General features: G+C 50.8%; 2 protein-coding genes across 7 annotated transcripts in view; one reads left to right on the top strand and one right to left on the bottom strand.

Moving 5' to 3' along the window:
- The window catches only part of Med24 (mediator complex subunit 24), a 27,646-nt gene extending 8,247 nt beyond the window's left edge, over nt 1–19,399 (top strand). For all 3 annotated transcript variants that reach the window (XM_013038093.1, XM_013038094.1, XM_013038095.1), the window contains 23 exons: nt 3,193–3,231; nt 3,504–3,577; nt 3,924–4,156; nt 5,961–6,072; nt 6,204–6,354; nt 6,850–6,963; nt 7,481–7,528; nt 7,881–7,963; nt 8,230–8,316; nt 9,452–9,557; nt 10,018–10,160; nt 11,753–11,790; nt 12,340–12,422; nt 12,779–12,957; nt 13,084–13,183; nt 13,507–13,682; nt 15,616–15,880; nt 16,129–16,310; nt 16,514–16,604; nt 17,160–17,259; nt 18,340–18,420; nt 18,677–18,825; nt 18,936–19,399. In XM_013038093.1, the coding sequence (XP_012893547.1) occupies nt 3,193–3,231; nt 3,504–3,577; nt 3,924–4,156; nt 5,961–6,072; nt 6,204–6,354; nt 6,850–6,963; nt 7,481–7,528; nt 7,881–7,963; nt 8,230–8,316; nt 9,452–9,557; nt 10,018–10,160; nt 11,753–11,790; nt 12,340–12,422; nt 12,779–12,957; nt 13,084–13,183; nt 13,507–13,682; nt 15,616–15,880; nt 16,129–16,310; nt 16,514–16,604; nt 17,160–17,259; nt 18,340–18,420; nt 18,677–18,825; nt 18,936–19,052 (2,751 nt within the window). In that variant the 3' untranslated portion in view covers nt 19,053–19,399. The remainder of the gene's footprint in view (nt 1–3,192; nt 3,232–3,503; nt 3,578–3,923; nt 4,157–5,960; nt 6,073–6,203; nt 6,355–6,849; nt 6,964–7,480; nt 7,529–7,880; nt 7,964–8,229; nt 8,317–9,451; nt 9,558–10,017; nt 10,161–11,752; nt 11,791–12,339; nt 12,423–12,778; nt 12,958–13,083; nt 13,184–13,506; nt 13,683–15,615; nt 15,881–16,128; nt 16,311–16,513; nt 16,605–17,159; nt 17,260–18,339; nt 18,421–18,676; nt 18,826–18,935) is intronic.
- A 2,538-nt stretch (nt 19,400–21,937) lies between these two features.
- Csf3 (colony stimulating factor 3 (granulocyte)) lies at nt 21,938–23,453 on the bottom strand. 4 transcript variants are annotated; one of them, XM_013037816.1, is made up of 5 exons: nt 23,414–23,453; nt 23,167–23,334; nt 22,686–22,795; nt 22,416–22,562; nt 21,938–22,102 (listed from the first exon to the last, which is right to left on the bottom strand). In XM_013037816.1, the coding sequence occupies exons 1-5, from the start codon at nt 23,451–23,453 to the stop codon at nt 21,938–21,940; spliced, it is 630 nt and encodes a 209-aa protein (XP_012893270.1). The 4 variants fall into 4 exon arrangements, with proteins under 4 accessions (XP_012893270.1, XP_012893271.1, XP_012893272.1 ...); XM_013037817.1 differs by having other exon boundaries at nt 22,686–22,793; nt 23,174–23,334; XM_013037818.1 differs by lacking the exon at nt 22,686–22,795 and having other exon boundaries at nt 22,416–22,564.
- Nucleotides 23,454–23,887: the final 434 nt, after the last annotated feature.

The following is a 23,887-nucleotide window of genomic DNA, read 5'->3' as shown; positions in this document are numbered from 1 at the left end:
GGAAGTGGCACTGTGGCTCAAGTGGTAGAGTGCTAGCCTTGAGCTGAAGAGCTGAGGGACAGCGCCCAGGCCCAGAGTTCAAGCCCCATGACCAACAAAAAAAAACAAAAAACCAAAAAACGAAAATGCACATGAAAAGAATTCCTGATAGAGACCAGATAGGAGAGGACAAAAGTGAGAGTGTGATATGGAAGAAAGTGAAAGGAAGAGAGGGTTGAAATTGCAGATACATTTCATGGTATCAGAAGATGCCAAGAAGCCAAGTTAGATCAGTTGAGTTCCAGTGGGTTTAACATGAAGAGTTCGTTGATGACCCCATGAGAAGATTCATAGGGTGGCAAGCACAGAGGTGATTGGAGTGGTTGAAGAGTAAAGGGAATGTGTGAAGATAGAGCCAGTAAATGTATGGAAATGTTAGCTGGGTGCTGGTGGTTCACACCTGTATTCTTAGCTACTCCAGAGGCTGAGATGTGAGGATCTCAGCCAGGTAGGAAAGATTCTTTTATCTCCAATTAACCACCAGAGATACGGAAAATGGCATTGTGGCTCAAAGTGGTAAAGTGCTGCCCTTGAGTGAAAGAGCTCAGGGACAGTGCTCAGGCCCTGAGTTCAAGCCCCATGATTGACAAACAAAACACCCCCAAACCCCACAAAAACAAAACTCTGGGAAGAGTGGAAGAGCCAGGGTGGTTAATGGAAATGTGAGGTCTGCAGGAAACTCTCTTTAAAACAGAAGAATCTTAAGATGTATAAACAGTGATGAGAAAGGCAAGAAGGAGAAAGCTGAAGAGATTGAGGGAGAAATAAATAGACACGAAAGACCTCTGTGACCTATCAAGTGCTGTGCAAAATTAGTAATTTCTTCTTCCCTGAGTCAAGAGGCTCTTTGACCAGTATTGTGTCTGGAGAGGGCACTTAGGAGTGCTTGGGGTGTTGGATCTGAAGAACAGCAGAGAAAATTAGAGAGCAAATGGAAGGTCAGGCCCAGGCTGGCCACTTGTGTAGCTTACCATGCCGCAGGCTGCCAGCCTTGGCGACTTCTGGGTAGAGTTATTAAGAGTGGAAGAGGTTAAATCCTGCTGCGAGAAATGATATATTGGTACACTTAAGAAATATATTCTGAATTTATATTAAAAAAAAATCGGGCTAGGAAGGTAGCTCAGTGGTAGAGTACTTACCTTGCATGCATGAGGCCTTGGGTTCGATTCTTCAGCACCCCACAAGCAGAAAAAGCCGGAAGTGGCACTGTGGCTCAAGTGGTAGAGTGCTAGCCTTGAGCCAAAGGGCTCAGGGACAGCACCCAGGCCCAGAGCTCAGGCCCTATGACTGACAAAACAAAACAAAAAATCAGAATCTGAGGACCCATAAATTCATTTAAACTAACAGCATTCCTCAGAACATACAGACCTGGGGGAGTCTCTCCTCAGTGTGGGGTCTGTTTTTAATAGGAACATTCAGCTCCCCCTAGAGGTTGGTATCCAACAAGTTTTAGTTCCCTGCCAAGCTCTTGCTATGGGGACATTGGCTATAAATAAACAAACACTAGCCTGGAACGTTACGGTCATTCTGCCCAGGCAAGCTCCCAATTTTTTGATCACTGTCAGACACTAGCCTTGGCTTCACAGTATGTCCTGCTCATGGTGGTTCTGAATACTAATTGTATGTAAGCTCTCTCTGGTTTGCTTCTGTCCATGCAAGAGTTCTAGGTAAAGATTTCTGAATGGGAGCTGCCCGTTCAAGTGATAGGGAAATTATACATGGAAGGACAATTCATCATAGGTTGGTCATTGGGGCTGAGTCAAGTTTTCTTCTTAAATCTTTGGAGGGTTCTACTACTTAAGCAGAGACATCTCAAGAAGCAGATGATTATTCTGTCATTGTATTCTGAATTTTTATTTTGGTGTGCTTTGCTATTGATTTTGAGAATACCATTGTAACTATTTTCTATAATATGGCTTGTATCTTATTGACACTGTTGTTACTGTTATAGTTGTTTGCAGTGTTGAAAATAGAATCCAGAGCCCTATGAGTGCTAGATAAATGCTTTACCACTGATGTATACCTCTGCCCCCTCTGTAATTGTTTCTTAAAAATATGACAACTAGCTGGGCGCTGGTGGCTCATACCTTTAATCCTAGCTACTCAGGAGGCTGAGATGTGAGGATCATGGTTCAAAGCCAGCCCAGGCAGGAAAGCCCATGAGACTCTGATCTCCAATAAACCACTCAGAAAACTGGAAGTGGCTCCGTGGCTCAAGTGGTAGAGCAGCACTAGCCTTGAGCTGAAGAGCTGAGGGACAGCACCCATGTCCAGAGTTCAAGCCCCATGACCAACAACAACAAAAACAACTTAGCTGGGCATTGGTGGTCACATCTATTAGCCTAGCTCCAGGCTGATATTCTTCCACTTGAGCCACAGCTCCCAATTCCAACTTTTTGCTGGTTAATTGGAGATAGGAATATCATGGATTTGTCTTCCTAGGCTGGCTTTGAACCTCCATCCTCAGATCTCAGCTTCCTGAGTAGCTAGGCTTACAGCAGTTGTGAGCCACAGGTGCCAGGCTCTGTGTGTGTGTGTGTGTGTGTGTGTGTGTGTGTGTGCTGGGCCTTAAAATCATGGCCTAGGTGCCAGGCTCGGTGTGTGTGTGTGTGTGTGTGTGTGTGTGTGTGTGCTGGGCCTTAAAATCATGGCCTAGGTGCTCCTTAGGCTTTTTTTTGGACAGCCCAGGGGCACTGTCCTTCAGCTCTTCAGCTCAAAGACTTGAACTACAATGCCACTTCCTGCTTTCTCTGCTTATGTGGTGCTGAAGAGTCAAACCCAGGTCCTCATGCATGCAAGGCAAGCAATCTACCACTGAGCTACCTTCCCAGCCCCTACCCTTGAGCTTTTTTTTTTTTTTTGCTCAAGGTTTGCATTTCACCACTAGAGCCATAGCTATACTTCCAGCTTTTTATTGGAGATTAGAGTCTCATAGACTTTCCTGCCTGTGGTTTTGAACCACAATGCTCAGATCTCAGCCTCATGAATAGCTTGGATTATAGGTGTGAGCCATGGGCACCTAGCTATCACCTGTCTTTTAATGAATTCACAAAGCTTTTTGAAGGGGTTGAGGTTTCAGAGCTACAGCAACTTGAAGCATCAGTATTCAAGTAGACTGCTTGTCTGAATGCCATCTTTCTTCCTTCCCTCTAGATGGTGTCCTATTCCTCTGTCCTCACAGCTATCAGTAAGGTATGACCACAACCACTCACATATTAGGGAGGGGGACAGGGGCAGATCCACTTTCTTTACTAATATCATCATGGACAGACAGTCCATGATGCCTCTGGTGTTGCTACTGTTCCCTGGGAGATCTGGGACTGGAATTAGGAGTCAGTTTCCATATGGAAAGGATGCAGAGTCTGAAACCTGAGGTTGGAGGAAAGAAAGCGTGCACCATTGCTGCCATGCATGAATCCTGGCGGTTACCGGGCATTCTGGAGCCTCTCTACTCTTCTTTGCAGTTTGATGACTTTTCCCGGGACCTGTGTGTCCAGGCTTTGCTGGATATCATGAACATGTTTTGTGACCGACTGAGGTAAGGGCTGGGAGAGAGGGTTAAGAATATTCTAGCATTCTCCCAGTACAAAGAAGCTCCTAGCACCTACCTGAGACTAGTTCTGGGTTCCTCCATTTCCTCTCCCCACCTGCCTATTGCTATCTTTTCTAGTTATTCCCTTAGGGCAAAATGCCTTTTCTCTACTTGAAATAGCTCATTTGAAATCCTGTCCGGTAGAAGTTGGCTGGGCTAAGTGTCTTCCCCCAGACTTTGCTAGGTTTCCAAATCTGTTCCCTAGTAGGGGAGTGCCAGAGACTGAGGAACATGGGTGTGGGTCAGATTTCAGCCATTGGAGCAGAGACAGATTTTGTATCCTTTCCCTTAGCTGTCATGGCAAAGCCGAAGAGTGCATTGGGCTGTGCCGAGCCCTTCTCAGCGCCCTCCACTGGCTTCTGCGTTGCACAGCGGCCTCCGCAGAACGGATCCAGGAAGGATTGGAGGCCGGCACTCCAGCCTCGGGGGAGAAGCAGCTTGCCATGTGCCTGCAGTGCCTGGAGAAGACCCTCAGCAGCACCAAGAACCGGGCCCTGCTGCACATCGCCAAGCTAGAGGAGGCCTGTATGTCCCACCCCCCTCTCCCTGTGTGCCCCGCCTGCTGCTGCTTCTGTAGCCAATCCTTTGATTGAGAGGGGAGAGGCAGGATGCCATCCCACTTCTTTCCAGGAGGATCTGAAACCATCCCACTTCCTTTTCTCTCTCCCATAAGCATTGCATACATCCCAGGGACTTGGGCAGGGTGGCGCCCGAGCCAATCAACCAAAAGGTATTTACTGAGCATTGTCCTATTCCCGGCCCTATGCTAGGTGCTGGGGGTGGGGGGATAAGGGGGACTACCAGAGAAGCATGTGGCAGGGTCCCTGCCCTCAACAAGCATACACACTAGTGGATAGCAAGATTAGTATGCTATATACGTAGAACAGATTAGATGACAAGGACTAGGGTTTTGGCTCAAGTGGTAGAGTGCTTGCTTAGCAAGCATGGGGCCCTGAGTTCAATCCCCAGTTCTAAAACAAACAAAAAATTAGAAGACAAAACAAGTTCACCATCTACTCTTGTTTGCCTCAGCATTACTCATCTTCCAGATGACTCTTAAATTCGAGTCTACCATCAGGCCTATGAGCCAGCCATCTCCACTCAAGTTTACATGTTAAGGGGCTGGGAAGGTGGCTCAGTGGTAGAGCGCTTACCTTGCATGCATGAGGCCCTGGGTTCGATTCCTCAGCACCACATAAGCAGAAAAAGCTGGAAGTGACGCTGTGGCTCAAGTGGTAGAGTGCTAGCCTTGATCTGAAGAGCTGAGGGACAGCGCCCAGGCCCAGAGCCCCACAACCTGGAAGGGCGCAGGGAGGGAAAGTTTAGATGTTAACTATTGGAACCTTCCAGACCCTGACAACAGACAAATCTATGGGAGGGAAATCTTCCAGCAGTGGGGGTCTTTCATTGGGCTCCAGCAGCTCCAGACCACTGGTCTTTCATTGACAAGAACGGTAGAGTGGATAACATCCAAGTCTTTATCTTCAGGGCCCAGATGGAGACCTTGTTAGAAAATTACTCTGTTATTTCTCCATATGTGTCTTACTGTCTGGGAGAAGTCCAGAAAGAGATGTACTGTGTCAAAATGGGCTGTGTTGACAGTTTTTTCCCTACCTTGAGTGCTTGATAAATGTTTATTGGCTGAAAAGTGGATGAATACTTAATTTTAATGGATCTTAGGTCTTGTCTTTCTTTCCCACCATGCCACATGGAGATTAATGGGCTAGTTGATGCCATTATTCATCATTTGACCCACTGGAATTGTAACCAGGATAAGTGACTTCTAATTAAGTTTCAAATATGTAATATAGACCATGTGTGTGGGTATTTAGGACAGGGACCAGTTGAACAAGTGGTTAGAGGAGCTGAGACTTGAAGGTGTGTTCCAGAAGAGCACAGTGAGGGCCAACCCTGAACAGGGAGTGAGTGGTGTTAAGGACCCCAGCTTGCCTAGTGTAGAAGTGGTTGCTGCAAGTCTGGCTTTTTGGATTGACCTGATTCTGACTTATGGCCAATGTCCCTGATCTGGCCACTGGAGGAGGCTCTAGCCTCCTCTCTCCCTCTAGCTTCTCCATTGGCTGCTAAAGTGAGTTCATGTGATTCCTGGAAGTCAGGCTGTTGAGAATGATTTTACAGAGTTTGGTCCTTGGTGCTTGCACCTCTTCTAGAAACAGTGCGTGTTGCCCTCAGGGCTCTGGTTTCCACATCATCAGGGGAAACCTTTGTGCAGTTCATGAGCCCAAGTGGTACCACAGCCAAGGAGTCTGGGGCCAGACTCTGCCTCTCCACTGTTTCCCATCCTATCTCTGCCTTTCCTTTTCTCTGCCAGCCTCCTGGACTGCCATAGAGCATTCTCTTTTGAAGCTTGGGGAGATCTTGACCAGTCTGAACAGCCCCCAGCTCCGAAGCCAGGCTGAGAAGTGTGGCACGCTCATTAGGAGGTACCAGCCTTCCAGGGGGAGGTGATAAAGGGAGAGATAGAAAGTGCCCCTGGGCATTGTGGGAAGATCTGGTCCTCCTTTCCACTCTCACCATCACTCCTCAACACTGTCTCATATATCTGTCCCCTCAGCATCCCCACCATGCTGTCTGTTCATTCAGAGAAGCTGCACAAGACCGGCTTCCCTACTGTCCATGCGCTGATCTTGCTCGAGGGCACCATGAACCTGACTGGCGAGACCCAGCCCCTGGTGGAGCAGCTGATGATGGTGAAACGCATGCAGGTGGGAGGAGCCGAGAGGCTCCCCTTTCCCAAGATGGGCCAATCCTTTGAGGGCCCATGGGAGGGTCATTTCTGTATTTCTTGGGAAGAGTAGATTTTCTCTCTTTTTTTTTTTTTCTTGTCAGTCATGGGGCTTGAACTCTGGGCCTGGGTGCTCTCCCTCAGCTCTTCAGCTCAAGGCTAGCACTCTACCACTTGAGCCACAGTGCCACTTCTGGTTTTCTGGTGTTTAATTGGACGTAAGAGTCTCCTGCCCAGGCTGGCTTTGAACCCTGATCATCAGATCTCAGCCTTCTGAGAAGCTAGGATTATAGGTGTGAGCCACCAGAGCCCAGCAAGGTTTTCTCTTTATCCCCAGACTGTAGATGCCAGTTGTGCACAGTTCTTTTGATTCTCAATCCTGGATCTGGGACATGGTTGGGCTGTGCAGTGCCTTTGTTTGGTCCCTGGAGCCTCAGGGTCACCCTCTCATACCTCACCTCCACACTTCCCACAGCATATCCCTACCCCACTATTCGTGCTGGAGATCTGGAAAGCGTGCTTCGTGGGGCTCATTGAGTCTCCTGAGGGGACACAGGAGTTGAAGTGGACGGCTTTCACCTACCTCAAGGTACTTGTGCATGTGGGGCAACAGAGAGTAGTGTAGGGACAGTTCTCAGGAAGTTGGTAAACTGCTGGACGTTTCCCTTGTATGCTCCCCTGCTGGCCTTAGGCCCTGCCTGTTGAATCTCTGGCACAAGTTCCAGCCATTTTCTCTGAGTCTGTGTGTAGCCATTTTGTGGGGCTCACCCTGTTCTTCTTCTCACAAGGTGCTGCTCAGCTCATTGTTAGCCATATTGGTACAGGACAGCTTGGGAGCTGGGGAAAGTGGCCCCCGTGCCCTTGAACTGGGTTTCTGCTTTGCTTATGGCTTTCCCTTGTTGAATCAGTAGAAGTGAGAGGTCCTTGTGTCCTGTAGGCCAAGAGGCATGGGCAGTTGGGTGGCTGTGGGATTTCTGATTGGGCTATAAAAGTACCTTCACTGCCAGGACCAAAGTATTCTGTCTCTGTGCCCTGAGCCAGGAAACTGGGCCCTTTAATAGTGAGTACAAGAGGAAAGACATTGATTTTCCCATTTTTTCCTGTAGATTCCACAGGTTTTGGTGAAGTTAAAGAAATATTCTCACGGAGACAAGGTGAGTTGGAGAAATGAGAATGAGGGGTTTGGGGAATACATAGGGATATTTCTGGGCGCTAGTATATTCCTGTACCCTGGAGAAAGCGGAAATGTGCATATGGCTAAACACCTGTGCATCCCTGTCTATCTGCCCATGCTCTAAGCTGATCCCTCCAGCAGACAAGGTTACCTATGATGATCAGGCAGGATAACCATATGGGGGGGACAGGGAGACCCCCAGTACCTGGGCTACTGGTGAGCACAACCGATGTCAGGTTCTCACCCCAGCAGTGTGTCCTTGTGCACCTGCACCACAGGCTGCAGGAGGCCCAGAGGGCCTAAACCCACGTGGAGGCTTCTGACTCTTTCAGGACTTCACTGAGGATGTCAACTGTGCTTTTGAGTTCCTGCTGAAGCTCACCCCTCTGTTGGACAAGGCTGACCAGCGCTGCAAGTATGAACTCTTCTGCTCTCCAGTACTCTTCTGGAAGGTGTTCTGAGCCCTTCCTGTGCTCCCCACTCCAGCTGAGTTGCAGGAGACTTTGCCTGCTTGTGGCTGCCCTTGGCATGGGTTGGAGGCACAGGCTCATAGTTGTCATTGCTCAGTCTCCCAGACTTCCTATGGGTCCTCCAGTTGTCTTAATCCCAGAGGAGGGAGGAGAGTGGACAGGACCTCATTGCTCCTATTCCTCACATCCTCAGTCCTTGTTTTCTTCACAGCTGTGACTGCACAAACTTCCTCCTCCAAGAGTGTAACAAGCAGGGGCTTCTGTCTGAAGCCAATTTTGCCAACCTTGTGGCCAAGCGGTAAGTGTGAGGCCACTTGGGCTGCCTCAGGGGCCTCTTGCTTCCTGATCTCATGCCAGACTCTGCTGCTAAAGCACAGTTGACATCAATGTCATCAGTGGCTAACTCATTCTTTGTGATCAAAGCATAATATCTTAGATCTTCCTTTAATCGTGTGTGAGGGGGGAGAGGGGGAGAAGATTATTAGATTTTTTTTTATTGTGAAAATACTGTACAGAGGGGTTACAATTACATGGCCAAGATAATGAGTACATTTCTTATCAAGCATTGTAGCCTCCTCCTTTGTTTCCCCTTCCCATCCCCCCTCCTCCCCCCCCCCCCCCCCCCCCCCCGCCACCCCCACCCAATCCTCCCCACCCCAGATTATTAGATCTTAAACTCTGGGACTTGCACTCTCACTGGGCTTTTTTGAACGATGCCTTCAGTCTGGCAGGTTAAGTGGAGACAAGAGTCTCTTGGATTTTTCTCTTTGGGCTGACTTTGAACCTTGATTCTCAGATCTCAGCCTTCTGAGTAGCTAGCTAGGTTTATAGGTGTAAGTCACTGGCACTTAGCTGAGATAAACTTTTTTAAATAGATGCAATGATTAAGGATAGATTGAAATGATTACAATATTGACTATCCTTTTCCTTTGTAAACTTCACCCCAGACTCAAAGTTTTGGATTTTGTCATTGTTGTATTAAGTGCTGAGGTTCAAACGTAGGGCCTCATGCATACCAGGCAAGTGCTATACCACTGAGCTATACCCCAGTCCCCCAAAGGTTCCTACAAGCTATCTCTCTCTTTTTTTTTGGCTGGTTCTGGAGCTTGAACTCAGGGCTGGGTGCTGTCCCTGAGCCTCTTTGTGCTCAAGGCTAGTGCTCTACCATTTGTGCCATAGCCCCACTTCTGGCTTTTAATAGTTTATTGGAGATAAGAGGCTCATGGGGACTTCTCTGCCTGGATTGGCTTCCAACCATGATCCTCAGATCTCAGCCTTCTAAGTAGCTAAAATTACAGGTGTGAGCTTTGGCATCCAGCTCCTATGTGCTTTCCACTCTCCTCTGTGCTGCTTTTTCCCACAGTTTTACTACAGTGTATAAAAAATGTTTTTGTTCCTATTTCCTTCTCTTGACCAACTGGTCATGGCCATAGTGCAGCAGACCGGGATCCAGAACTGAAATCATCAGAAAATGCCAACATCCAGCCCAATCCTGGGTTGATCCTCCGGGCAGAGCCCACCGTCACAAACATCCTCAAGGTGAGCCATCGGGGACTTCCTTTTCTTTCTGCTAGCTCTCCTTTACTTCAGAATAGACAAACAGGACCCACACACCATTCTTGTTTGGCTTTTGTATATAGCTGCTTTAGGAATAGAGAAAGAGGGAAGGCAAAGACAGCACTGAAGGCTGACACTGGTCAGACTTCACCTGTGTCCCAGGCACTGTGGTAGATGCCGTCACAGAGACCAGTGCATGAGGACCTGGTGGCGAAGCTCCCAGCTGGGTTCTCTCCCATCCCTACCACCATTGCACCAGCATAGTTGAGTGGGATGGGCCACAGAACAAGGACAGATTTTAGGAACAGTTTTTCAGATTGGAGACAAATTGCAGGGTGTGCAAATTGCAGTTGGTGCAGCTGTGTGGAGAGAAAGTGTGGCCAGGCCATGTCTCCCGAGTCTTCAGTGTTCTTCAAGCCTTGATTTTCTATCCTGTCTCCAGACGATGGATGCAGATCACTCCAAGTCCCCGGAGGGACTGCTGGGGGTCCTGGGACACATGCTGTCGGGAAAGAGCCTGGACTTACTGCTGGCTGCTGCCGCCGCCACTGGAAAGCTTAAATCCTTTGCCCGGAAATTCATCAAGTGAGAAAAGCTGAGCCCCTGTCTCAGAATGGAGGTCATGTCTGAAGGGAGGAGACAGCAGAGTGGGAGTGAGGCATCTGGGTCTGGCTTTCCCTGGAGTTTCATAGGCCAAGGCTTACTGAGCATTGTAATTAGACACCTTGGCCAAAGGGCTGGTTCCCTTTCCTCTTCCCTCTTCAGTGAAGGCTGATCAGGTGAGAGGCATTGAGCAGTCAGCATAGAGAAATTCTGTTTGCCCTATTAAAAGGGGCTCTGTGTTGGACTTGGTGGTACATGCCTATAATCCCAGCAAGCACTCAGGAGCAGAAGCAGGAGGATTATGAGTTCAAGGCTAGCCTGGACTTTATAGTGAGATCCTGTCCAAAATTTTTCCCCTCCAAAAAAAGTGAGCTCTCAAATTCTGTTACCTTTTGGGTTGCTTGGGTATTTGGCTCTATGGAACATTGTTCCAGGGGCTGGAAATATGGCTTAGTGGCTTAGTGCCTAGCATGCATGAAGCCCTGGGTTTGATTCCTTAGTACCACATAAACAGAAAAAGCCGGAAGGAGCGCTGTGGCTCAAGTGATAGAATGCTAGCCTTGAGCTGAAGAGCTGAGGGACAGTGCTCAGACCAAGAGTTCGGGCCCCAGGACCAACCAAAAAAAAAAAAAAGCTGAGGGAGGGCTGGGAATGTAGCTTAGTAGTAGAATGCTTCCCTAGCATGAAGCCCTGGGTTCGATTCCTTAGTACCACATAAACAGAAAAGGCCGGAAGGGGCACTGTGGCTCAAGTGGTAGAGCACTAGCCTTGAGCACAGAGAGGGTCAGGAACAAAGAGCCTAGGCCCTGAGTTCAAGCCCCAGGACTAGCAAAAAAACAAAACAAAACAAAGAACATTGTTCCATTCAGTGAGTCGTTCTGTAGGTCTCCCAAATCTCTTTTGATTATAGGCTTAGTGCTATAATCCTTACTACTCAGGAGGCTAAGAGTGGAAGAATCACTGTTCAAGGCCAGCCCAGGCAGAAATGTTCCAAAAATAACCGATGAAAATAGGGCTGGAAGTGTGGATCAAGTGGTGGTAGAGTGAGGGTGTTGATTTCAAATCTCAGTAACATCAAAAGTAAAAAATAAAACAATAATAATTTTATTTTGAGAAAGAATCTGGTTCTGTAATTCAAGTTGGCTTCAAACTTGAGATCCTCCTACCTCAGCCTTGTGAGTGATGGGATTGTAGGTGTAAACGACCATGCCCAAGAGAAAGGTTTTTTTTTTTCTTTTTTTTTTCTGTGCACTGGAGCTTGTAACCTGGGACCTCACTCTAACTTGCTCATAGCTAGCCCTCTACCACCTGAGCCATGCTTGGAAACGATGTCCCACAGACTTTTCTGCCTGACCTACCTTTTTGAACTGCAGTCCTCTTAGGTCTCAGCCTCCTGAGATTGCAGGTGTGAGCCCTCAGGATCTAGTTTTCTAGCAGAAATCTTTTAATAGTAGAACTCATTCTTTTTTATTTCTCCTGTATTGATAGTGTTTAAAAGTAACCTGTAATTCAGGCTGTGAATACCCCTGTGTGCTTGCCCTGGTTGATACTTCCTGTCTCCCTTTCTTCCATAGTCTGAATGAGTTCACTACCCATGGCAGTGGAGAGAGCAGTAAGTCCTTCTGAGCTCCGCTAGGCTCCGCTGGTACTGAGAACGGTGTGGGGGGAGGGGCTACTTTGGCTCATTCTGGGAGTCTGATTTCTCCCTCTGAGTCATGACTAATTGAAGTTTTTGGGGAGCCTTGAGGGAAGTTAATGCTGGGAAAGGGGTTCTTCTGAAGGGGTTCTTCTGAGGCTATCTTGGTCTTCCTTCTACCTTCATCCTAATTTAATATTTGTTTGTATATTGGAGTAAGGTTCTAGAAATCTTGGACTCTAAGGAAGGGATGATGTTCTAATTAAGACTCAAGAAAAGGATTCTGAGCCTCAGAGCTTTGAAGGATCCAGTTGATCCCTGACCTTCCTTACAACAAATTCTAGACTGGGTTGTAGCTCAGTGGAAGAGTTCTCGCCTAAGAGTACTTGCCTAGGGGAGAAGGCTTTGGGTTCAGTCCTCAGCTCTATAAAGACAAAACAAAATCCTGATCTCCTTCTTGACCCAGACAAGGCCTCTGAACCCTTGCCCTGGGCTGAAGGGTTGGCCTTCTTACTCTTCCCACAGCCAAAACAGCCTCAGTTCGTGCCTTACTCTTTGACATCTCCTTCCTCATGCTGTGCCACGTGGCCCAGACCTATGGCTCAGAGGTGAGTGAGAAGAGAGCAGGTAGGATTACAGGGTGCCAAGTGATGGGAAAAAGAGTTAGAAAATAACCAATAACTCGTCCATTTCACTCCTTGTCCCCATTGTCCACTCCCTTGTCCAACACTAGTGGGCTCTGCTGGTCTCTGAAACCAGGAACCCATCCTTCAATGTCATATTCACAATGACCACTAGGTGGTAGCATAGTCCCCAGTCTGCCATCCTTAGACCAATTTGTCCCCAGTTTTTCAAGCTGGGAAGGGAATAATGATGGGACAGGAAACTGAGGCACAGCCACAGGTCCAAGCTCTGGCAGGTGTCACACCTTTCCCACTTAGCTTTTCCTTTTCCTGTCACCCAGGTGATTTTGTCTGAGTCAAGCACAGGAGCCGAGGTGCCTTTCTTTGAGACCTGGATGCAGACCTGCATGCCTGAGGAAGGCAAGATCCTGAACCCTGACCACCCTTGTTTCCGGCCTGACTCCACTAAAGTAGAGTCCTTGGTCGCCCTGCTCAACAACTCCTCCGAGATGAAGCTGGTGTTAGTGACTTGGGTACCTGCTCCAAGGGTAGTGGTAGGGGTAGGGCCAAGACCCTCTTGCTTCCACAAGCCTACTCTGTGCTCCGCTTTGGTGATTTTTCTCCTGCTCACACCCCACTTCTGTAGGCAAATGAAGTGGCATGAAGCCTGTCTCAGCATTTCAGCAGCCATCTTGGAAATCCTCAATGCCTGGGAGAATGGTGTTCTGGCCTTTGAGTCTATCCAGGTAGTCCTCCTTTCCATTCCCCTCTTGCTAAGACACAAAGCCAGTCACCAATAGCTTGTTATATTTAATAAATATACATATTTAATAAGAACAAGAAGGCCCTTAATTCAGATCTCATGCCTTGAAATGAATGTTCTCTGGAATCAATAGCTTTAGCCACTCCTTCCCACCCAGGTAGCTCTGGGAACATCAAACTTGTGGTGCAGAGAGGTGTGGGTGTGACCCAGGACTCCTGCCTCCTCCTCTGCTGCTCCCAGAGGCCAAGAAAGCAATGGCCAAGCAGCGGGGAGAGTAACTCCAGCTACCCTGTTCCCCTCCCACAGAAAATCACCGATAATATCAAGGGAAAGGTATGCAGTCTGGCCGTGTGTGCCGTGGCTTGGCTTGTGGCCCACGTCCGGATGCTGGGGCTGGATGAGCGTGAGAAGTCACTTCAGATGATCCGCCAGCTGGCAGGGCCACTGTACAGTGAGAACACCCTGCAGTTCTACAAGGAGAGGTCAGTGACCCAGCCCACCCTCCGCAAACCCTGCAGGCGTGGCTGGAGGAGTCAGCACTTGAGGAAACCAACAGCCGGCAATTGTTACCTTCCTGACACTGCTCATTCATTCGCTTCCTCCTCACTCAGACCCTTCATTCCAAGTACTGACCAGCCATGCTGGCATGGCTCTGGAGATCTGGCATGTTGAGAGTGCCAAGACCCTGATGTTCCCCTCCCCCCATTCTTAGCCACACATTCGTGGGCTGGACTCCGTGAGCATTTAGTGTGTCTCTGTATCAGGAGTGGGGATTTTTCTTTTGTTTTTTGGTCCTGGTCCTGGGACTTGAACTCAGGGTCTGGGCACTGCCCCTGAGCTTTTATGCTCAAGGCTAATGCTCTACCACTAGAGCCACAGCTCCACTTTCAGCTTTTCTGTTGCTTAAATGGAGATAGGAGTCTCATGGACTTTTCTGCTCAGGCTGGCTTTGAACTGTGATTGATCCTCAGATGTCAGCCTCCTGAGAAGCTAGGATTATAGGCATGAGCTACCGGCACCTGGTTGTCCTGAGTGTCTTAATCCAGCATTTTCTGTGTGCCTGGAGTGCCGACCCCAAACAGCTCTGACTTTTGTCCTTAAAGAGCTCCTGTTTTGGAGCGCTAGTGAGCAGAGCAGTAGAGGGCTTATCTTGCTGTTGCTGCGGGGGAACTGTGAACCATCTGTAAGTTGTGGAGCCTTCATCGCCCAGCTGTCTTCAGAAGCATTTCGTGTGCTGGCTCTTCAGGGGCTTGCAGGACCTTTTTTTAAAATGTGACAAGAAACACATGACAGAAAATGTATAGCATCTTCACCAACTATGCATGTAACAGTTCAGTAGTATGGCGTATATTCATATTATTGGGAAACAAAGCTCCAGAATTTTTCATCTTGCAAATCCAAAATTACACTCATGAAGTAACTTCCCCTCTTTCCCCCCCTTCCAGTCCCTGGCAACCTCTATGCTACTTTCTATTCTTATGAGCCAGGCTACTTTAAATGCCTCCTATAAGCAAAGTTAGGCAATATTTGTCTTAGTGTAATTGACTTACTTCATTCCACATAATTTCCTCAAAGTTCATTCATGATGTAGCATGTGACTGGATTTCCTTTCTTTTTAAGACTGAGTAATATTCCCATGCTCCATCTATGCCACATCATGGTTATCTATTCAGCTTTTAGTGGCCACTTGGCTTGCTTCCACCCCTTGGCTGTTGTGAAGTGTGTGGCTATGGGTACAATCACATGTGCTTTCCCCTTGCTCCCTTTCCTCCTCCATTCTCCCTCCACAAGTCATAGACCATTTGTTCTGTCACCGATCATCCTAAGCCACCTTAGACCTGTTGGGTCAGAAATAGTAGGGAATCCGTGGCTGTTGGGCAGTCACAAGGTGGCTCCGAATCTCAGCACCATCCTCCATCTGTCAGCATTCCAGGAACAGCTAGTTCTCACACCCCGCCTGCCTTCAGCCCAGGACACTCCTGAGAAGATTCCTGGACATACCTCTTTATTTGTCCAGCTACCCAGAGCCGGGAAGAGTTCTGTGGGGCAGCCCTCGGGCCTCTCCTGGAAGTTACAATTTATTTTGGGAGGAGGCCAAGGCTGGGCGGGGACCCCCCCCCCAAGCACTCAGTACAGGGGGAAGTGGTTATGTTTATTTATGAAAGTTGGCAGGGCCTGGGCCTGGGGGATGGGAGAGAACATGGGCGCACATTGTAGGAGCCACCGAGGGGAAGATGGCTTCTGTCCTGTGCCTTTCATAGGCGTTGTGCACAGTGGTGAGAGCCAGCCTGGTGAGGAGCAGAGCTTAGGGCTGTCTCCTCAGATGAGAATAGGGGTGAATTCTCTAGGAGTGTTTCTGTAACCCAAGTCCAGGGAAGAATGTGGCTTTCCTGTCCCCCCCCCTCCCGCCCCCAGGGTGGTGATCATGAGCTCGATTCTGGAGCACATGTGTGCGGACGTGCTCCAGCAGACAGCCACCCAGATCAAGTTCCCTTCCGCTGGGGTGGACACCATGCCCTACTGGAACCTGCTGCCCCCCAAGCGCCCCATCAAGGAGGTGCTGATGGACATCTTTGCCAAGGTGCTGGAGAAGGGCTGGGTGGACAGCCGCTCCATCCACATCCTTGACACGCTGCTGCACATGGGGGGTGTCTACTGGTTCTGCAACAATCTGATTAAGGTACTTGGGGGCTGCTACATACGCTGAGCCTGGCACCTAGCCTGGCTTCTCCGAGGCTGCTGGGAGCTGGGTGGTCTCTTGGGGATAGAGCGGCAGTGATCTCGCCTCAGGCTGGGAAGTGGAGTGAGGGATACAACAGGACCTGGGCCCAGACACACCTGCCCAGAGAGCCAACAGGAATGGTTGGGGTGTCAGAGCCCCCAGATTAGGGCCCTCAGCACCTCAGCCACCTGCTCACCTTCCCGCAGGAGCTGTTGAAGGAGACGCGCAAAGAGCACACGCTGCGGGCGGTGGAGCTGCTCTATTCCATCTTCTGTCTGGATATGCAGCAAGTGACGCTGGTCCTGCTGGGACACATCCTGCCTGGCCTGCTCACAGACTCCGCCAAGTGGCAGAACCTCATGGACCCTCCCGGCACTGCACTGGCTAAGTAGGATTCTTCCCAGAGTCTGCCTAGCTTTCAGCCCTGGGCCCCAACTCCTTGCCACCCAGTCAGGCACCCTGGCGTGGAACCGCCCCAGGAAACTAGGCTGTTCAAAGCCATAGATGGTCATTCCTAAGTATGGACATGGAGGCCTTCTTGGGGGGTGGGGGGGTGTCTAATGGTACCCTCTTCCTGGAATCCTTTGCCAGACTAGCTGTGTGGTGTGCCCTGAGTTCTTACTCTTCTCACAAAGGACAGGCGTCTTCCCGCCAAAAGAAGAGACACCGGGAAGACATCGAGGTAGGCCTGCCAATGACTTGTTCCTGTGTGTGTTCAGCAGGTGTTTTCTTTTTCTTTTTTTTTGGTTGGTCGTGGGGCTTGAACTCTGGGCTTGGGCGCTGTCCCTGCGTTCTTCAGCTCAAGGCAAGCACTCTACCGCTTGAGCCACGGTGCCGCTTCCGGTTTTCTAGTGGTTTATTGGCGATAAGAGTCTCAGTCTTTCCTGCCCGGGCTGGCTTTGAACCTCGATCCTCAGATCTCAGCCTCCTGAGTAGCTAGGATTACAGGTGTGAGCCCCCGGCGCCCGGCATCGGCACGTGTTTTCTGAGCAGTGGGCCATGAGGCTCTGCCCTCAGCTGTGTGGGGGCTTGGTTAGCCCAGGTTTGGAGAAGTGGTTGCTATGGGACCCCACACTGCCTGCCAAGGTCCTGTCTTCTAACTGGGGTTTGGGGTGGGGAGAGGAGAGAGGAATCTGCTCACTGGTGGTGCCCATCCATGAGCTGTGGGGAGTTGATTCCCCCCCCATAGCTGGAAATGTGGGGAGTCGGGCATGATGGCGACCTTCCTGCCCCCCAGGATTACATCAGCCTCTTCCCCCTGGAAGACACGCAGCCCTCAAAGCTGATGCGGCTCCTGAGCTCCACTGAGGATGATGCCAACCTTCTGTCAAGTCCGAGTGAGTACGTGGGAGGGCTGGGGCTGCTTCCTGCCTGGGACCCCTGACCCGCTTCTGCATGAAGACACCTGTCAGAAGATGTGGCTGAAGCTTGTGTCATTCTGTCCCATGGGAGCTGCACTGTTGTCTCTCCCCAGAGAGTGAAGCTCTCCTGCCCAGAGCCCTGCAGCCCCTCAGTTGTTCCTGCGCCCGCCCTCAGTCACCACAGTGTTGAGGGGTGACAAGCACCCAATGAGTTCACAGCCCCAGCACAGCCTGTGCCATTGACTCACCTGCTCCACCTTCCTTCCTTCCTTCCCTTGAAGCATGCCCTGCGGCCTGGAGGAGACCCAGCTGGGACCTGGGGTGACTCACACCCCTTCCTAACTGGAGAATTTCCCTTCCAGCTCTGATTCTCTGAATGTCATTTCCTTCATTGTCCTCCCCTCCCCTCCTCACCACACTTCTGCCAGAGACTCCATATTTATGTGCCGTTTAATTTTTCCTCATTCCAGAGGTTTCTCCAGAGCCTAGAAATTTTCTCTGGGGCATACTGGGGACTGAGATCCACACTTAAGCAGAAAAGATGCTGGGTCTGCCACCTATAAACCCATGGCCCTTCGCTAGGCCCTTAAGCAAATCCAAGTCTCAGTTTTTTTTCTGGTCTGTATGATGGAGCATCGAGAGGGTTCAGTGGCTTCATGCAAAGATTGCTCCTGCCCTGTGTTGCTCACGTGATTTTAGCTCTTCCCCCATCTTTTTTTTTTTTTTTTTGCCAGTTCTGGCGCTTGAACTCACCAGGGCCTGTGCACTGTCCCTGATCTGCTTTTGTTCAAGGCTAGCACCTTACCACTTGAGCCACAGCACTACTTCTGGCTTTTTCTGTTCATGTGGTACTGAGGAACCGAATCTAGGGCTTCCTGAATGCTAGGCAAGCACTCTACCACTAAGCCAGTCCTCCCCTATCTTCTTATGGGGGTCCTGCTGTGCATCTTGGTCCACAAATCACACCCAGGCTCTGCAAGCATGCATACCCCTAATGGCAGGTGAGAGGGTAGAAAGCGCTGGTTCTGAGTTCAGTTCCCTTCTGCCTCATCACAGCTGACCGGTCCATGAACACCTCTCTCTCGGCCTCCCAGCTCCACACAGTCAACATGAGGGATCCTCTGAATCGAGTGCTGGGTAAGTCCTGCCAGCTTCTCCTGAGCACAACTGGAGGCGGGGCCCTGACTGGAAGGGTCCCCCAAAGTCCCTTACTTCCCTCCAAGCAGCCCCCACCCCCCTCCTCCACCTTCCCTAAGTATTGGTGCTGCTTCTCTCCTGCCTTCCTCCTGCCCTTCCTCTGATCTCCCCATGTGGAGTGCGCTTAGTGCTTCCTCCTTTTCCCTTATGGAGGCTGACCTGTTCTCAGGGAACTCGTCTGTCCCTTCCTGCACAGCCAATCTGTTCCTACTCATTTCCTCCATCCTGGGCTCACGCACCGCTGGCCCCCACACACAGTTTGTGCAGTGGTTCATGGAGGAGTGTGTGGACTGCCTGGAGCAGGGCAGCCAGGGCAGCATCCTGCAGTTCATGCCCTTCACCACCGTGAGTACCAGGGGACAAGGGCAGCAGGCAGGGCAGAGGTGGGAGAGGCTTTTCTCCTGGGACTTCATCCCTCAGGCGCTCCCCTGTGTTCACATGTCTGTCTGTGGCAGGTGTCGGAACTAGTGAAGGTGTCTGCCATGTCCAGTCCCAAGGTGGTTCTGGCCATCACAGACCTCAGCCTGCCTCTGGGCCGCCAGGTGGCTGCCAAAGCCATCGCTGCACTCTGAGGAACTTGGAGTGGCTGCAGATGTGGCTGGGGAGGGACTCAGACATAGTACTCCAGAGAGAACTGTGAGGAGAGTGAGCTACCATCTTCTATCCTGTATATCTACATGATGGCAGTTTGCAGACTCTGCCCACTCCTGACTTCTGACTTCAAGGCATCTTGCAGTTGATTTTGTAACATCCCTTCCCTTCTGCCACTTCCTGAAGGGTAGGGTAGCAGGGTCCCAAATGCTGACCCACCCTGAGGGAGTAACTTTGTAGATGCATAGTGTATACATAAGTATTTTTGTAACATCCAAGGAGGCCACCTGGGCTCATTTGTTAATAAAGGTTCCTGTGGATGCTGTGACTTTAAGTGCTTTACCTGTGCCTGTCCTCCCCCTGTCCTCCCCCTGTGTTCCGGGTTCTGGGAGGGGTTCAGTCCTGTGGTGAGGAAGAGGCCGAGGCCAGGGCCCAGGTACTCTTTGTGCATTTGTTTACTGGGCAGGGCAGGGACAGGATGGGGCAGATTGAGAGCAGCTTCCTTCAGCAGACCCTACTGGGGTAGTGGAGAATCAACCCTGCCTTCTCCTCTCCCCTCCCCTCCCTCCCTTCCCCAACAAAAAAGGAACAGGATGGGGTTAGGAATGTGGCTTAGTGGTAGAATGCTGCTTGCCTCACATGCATGAGGCCCTGAGTTGGATTCCTCAAAACCACATACACAGAAAAAGCTGGAAGTGGTACTGTGGTTCAAGTGATAAGACTGCTAGCCTTTAGCAAAAGAAGCTCAAGGACAGTGCCCAGGCCCTGAGTTCAAGCCCCAGGACTGGAAAAAAAAAAAGGGGGGGGGGACAGGTTCTGGTAAACTGTGGCTCAAGTGGTAGAGTGCTAGCCTTGAACATAAAGAAGCTCAGGGACAGTGCCCAGGCCCTGAGTTCAAGCCTCAGGACTGGAAAAAAAAAAGGGGGGGGGGGACAGGTTCTGGTAAAAGGCCTCACAGGTGTTAGGGCATGTGTCCTGCTTTTTTTTTTTTTTTTTGGTGCCAGTCCTGGGACTTGAACTCAGGGATTGGGCACTGACCCTGAGTTCTTTTGCTCAAGGCTAGCACTCTTCCACTTGGAACCACTTCTGTTCTGTTTCCTGATTAGTTGGAGAGAAGAGTCTCACAGAATTTTCTGCTCATATTGGCTTCCATCCTCAATCATCAGATCTCAGCTTCCTGAGTAGCGAGGATTACAGGCATGAGCCACCAGCGCCTTGCAGATGTCCTGCTCTTTAGTCTAACCCTGCCCAGTCTGATGGCCCTGATTTCCATCTGTGCCTTCCAGAAAAGGCTGTGCGGGTACGGGCAAGAGCTTAATAGCCTTTCGCTGCTACTGAACTCTTCAGGTCTGAGGCTGAGAAGCCACATGGGTAAGGGGACAGCAGGGTGGCTAGCCTCTCCCAGACCCCTTGGGAGCCGTCAGTGGAGGTGTGCCTCCGGCTCTGGCCCACTATTCCAGTTGGTTTTCTCAGCCGGGAAGGCTGAGCCCAGGGCTGGGAGACTTCTGCTGGGGCGTTCTTTGTTGGTGGGCTCCACAAGCCAAACCTGGAGTTCTGCCTCAGTGGTCACTTCAAGTTCAGCTTCCTGTCGGTGAAAGGTGCTTCACCTTTGTGGAGGTGTTCAAGTGTGTGGCACAGGGCAAACATTTGCCCTTGCTGTAGTCCATGTCCAGCCTGGTGGCCCAACCCAGCCACTTGTGTTTTGACCTGTGACCTGTCTGCCTTTGTCTTCCCCAAGAAGCTGTGGTTCTTTTCCCTGCCATGTCTCCATGTAGCCCAGCATCTGTGCCAAGGGGGCATCGCAGGTGATGCAGGCTAAACATCAACTGTTGGCTGAGCTAGAGGATCCTTCTCCCTACCCTCTGCCCTCAGCTGCCATTTACCAGTCTCTACCCCACACCAGCTGGATACAAGGAGGAGGAAGAACATGTATTGGAGACCAAGACTTTATTCTTTCCACATTTAGTTACAGTAAGGAAGGGGGAGGGGAAGGGAGAGAATGTACAGTCATGCTTGCTCCCCACACGATTCCCCATCTTTCCCTCCCATGTGCCAGTCCCAGCCTGACAAGGCCCTGAAGAAACTGCCAGCCTCATCAGCCACAGGGCAGCTGCACCCACTGCCTGAGCTTGTGCTGGGAGGCACAAAGAAAACTCAGAGCAAGTGCCAGGCCAGGCTTCCCTGCTGTATCGCCTTTGCTCCTGCAGGGACTTAATCCCCTGGGACAGGGATGTGAAGGAACGCAGGACCTGACTGAGAAGTCAGTCCAGTTGAGAACACTGATGTTTAAATATTAAACAGGAATGTATGGTCTCCCACGTGGGAGACCTCCTGGTACTCCCCAGGGTCCCCAGGGGGGAGAGGACTCACTGTGGCTGGGGAGCAGTGTCAGGAATCAATACCTGGTATTTACTTATTTACCTCCCAGTCCAGAGGACTGGAGGACAAGAGAACAGGAGCTTTTTCTTGCTGCTACAGGCAGAAGAAGGAAACTCGGGAAGATGAAGGGAAGGACTTAGAAGCTGACTCCATCCTCACTTCCCTAACTTTAAATAGTGGGCTTAAATAAGTATAAATATTAAATAGAGATAAATAAGCCAGGCGCCAGTGGCTCACGCCTGTAATCCTAGCTACTCAGGAGGCTGCAATCCAAGCATTGTGTGGTGGTTTGAAGCCAGCCTGGCAGGAAAGTCTGTAAGACTCTAATCTCCAACTAAGCACCAAAAAAAGCTGGAAGTGGAGCTGTGGCTCAAATAGTAGAGAAAAAGCCATTACCCAGACCCTGAGTTCAAACCCCAGTACCAGTACCAAAAGACCAAGAAGAAAATAAATAGAGATAGATGCACTGGAGGGGAAAGCTCTGTGCTCAGGGCTTAGTGAGGTAGCGCAGAACTCGATATGCTAGCTCCAGGAAGTTCTGCAGGTTGGAGATGACCAGGACACCCCCTGCCCGGCGCTGGAAAGCAGAGGTGAAAGCTGGCATGGTGCCCTGGATGGGCTTCACCTCAGGGGCCACCCCGAGGTCTTCCATCTGTGGGGGGGGGAGATGAGAAGTTAGGGGCTGCGGGTCCCACTGTGGATGCTCACACTTGCTAATGGGTGGTGCCAAGACTTGAACCTAAGTTTATCTCAAGGTCCTGAGATCTTACTCCATCCATACCTTGGGCTGGGAGGACAGGAAGGAAGGAGAGTAGCAGGAGTGGCCTGAATACAGGGACCCCCCTCCCCCCCTCCAAATAACAACAACAACACATGTTTTGGGGAATGCTTCCATCTTTGGGCAGTGGTGTGGTGGTAGCATGACCCAGCTTGATTCTGATCCTCACCCCTCCTATAAGGCTCACCTGCTGCCAGATGGTGATGGCAAAGTTAGTGACATCCAGCTGTAGCATATCCAAGGCGGGCGAGACCTCAGCAGAAATCCCTGCCAGAGCCTGTAGGAGGCTCTGATAGAGGACCAGGCCACTGTGGAGTTGGCTCAGGCAGCCCTCCTGGGGACAGAGTAGGAGAATTAGGCTGTGCCGCTTGGTATAGGGCGCCCCCTTTACATGCCCAGGTAAAGGGGTGTGGTCTACCTCTCCTTCCTCCTCTGCCCCCATCACCCTTCCACTCACCGGCTGCAGGCCCTGGCTGGTACAGCTGCTCAGGGGAGCATGAGGGATGCCCAGAGAGTGGCCGAGCAGCGCCAGCTCCTCGGGGTGGCACAGTTTGTAGGTGGTGCACTGGGGAAGGAAAGGAAAGAAAGGATCTTGAGTCACTGAGGACCGGCTGCTGTTCTTACCCTCTTTCTTGCCTTCCTCTTGGCCCTCTCCTTGGCCCATTCTGTTTGGCTCCCTGCCCCTTTGCCCTGGGCCCAGCCTTCCTGACTGTGGGGTCTCCTTGATGGTCCTGGCCAGAACCCCATCACCGTTCCCACCAGAGAGGGTCCCGCCTTTACCTCTTCTAGTTTTCTTTTGGCCCCTGTGCCTCTCTCCCTATGTGCCTTTCCTGATGACACTTTCCCCCGCGTGCCCTTCCCATGAGTACTCATCCTTCTCCTCCTCTCTGGGCCTTCTCCTGGGGTCTTCTGTCCTCCCCTCCCCCACCCCAGGCTCCCACTCACCAGCGCCTCCAGCAGCTCAGTGCCCTCAGCCTGGATTTTTCTCACTTGCTCCAAGGACTTGAGCAGGAAGCTCCGGGGAATGGGCAGGGCACTGGCAGGGCTCAAGGGCACAGCCTCTTGCCCGGTCCACAGTGCACTATGCCACAACAGCAGCTGCAGGGCTGAGAGCAGATGGGGCTCAGATGGGGCTCGGCACTCCTACCATCCTCCCACAGCCAGGCAAAGAGCCAGGGCACTCACCCATCAGCTGCACGGGGCTCTGGGTAGCAAGTTCTGCCATGGGTCCTGGGAAATCTGTGCTGCAAGCTCTGGGCTCTGAGAAGGCCCTGTTTCAGGGGCCTTTATACATAAACCCTTGGAGTCTGGGGAGGAAATTACCTGGGCTTGTGGCAACTAAGGCTTAGTAATAACTTCCTAGGATTTATGCAAATTTGGTGTCCAGGACAATGCAGGGGGGGGGTGGACCAAAAAAAAAGTTGTTTGCGAAAGTTTTGTGAAATGATGGAATCTCTCATTCTGCCTTGACATCCTCTGGTCCCCCTCAAGCTCTCTTCCTCCCCTCCAGCCCCACCCAGGCCCACAGCTGGCCCCATATGTTTGATGAGGGCAGAGAAACTGGCACCACTGCTGCCTCAGTCCTGAGGCTGGATGGAGGTGGGCCAGGCCCATGGGGAAGGGGCCAGTCCCAAGGGATCGTTTCCCTCCCTCCCTCCC

The sequence above is a fragment of the Dipodomys ordii genome, unplaced genomic scaffold (assembly GCF_000151885.1).
Source record: "Dipodomys ordii isolate 6190 unplaced genomic scaffold, Dord_2.0 Scaffold7, whole genome shotgun sequence".
NCBI lineage: Eukaryota > Metazoa > Chordata > Mammalia > Rodentia > Heteromyidae > Dipodomys > Dipodomys ordii.
The sequence above is the reverse complement of the archived record's forward strand: the minus strand, read 5'-3'. Positions and strand labels throughout refer to the sequence as shown.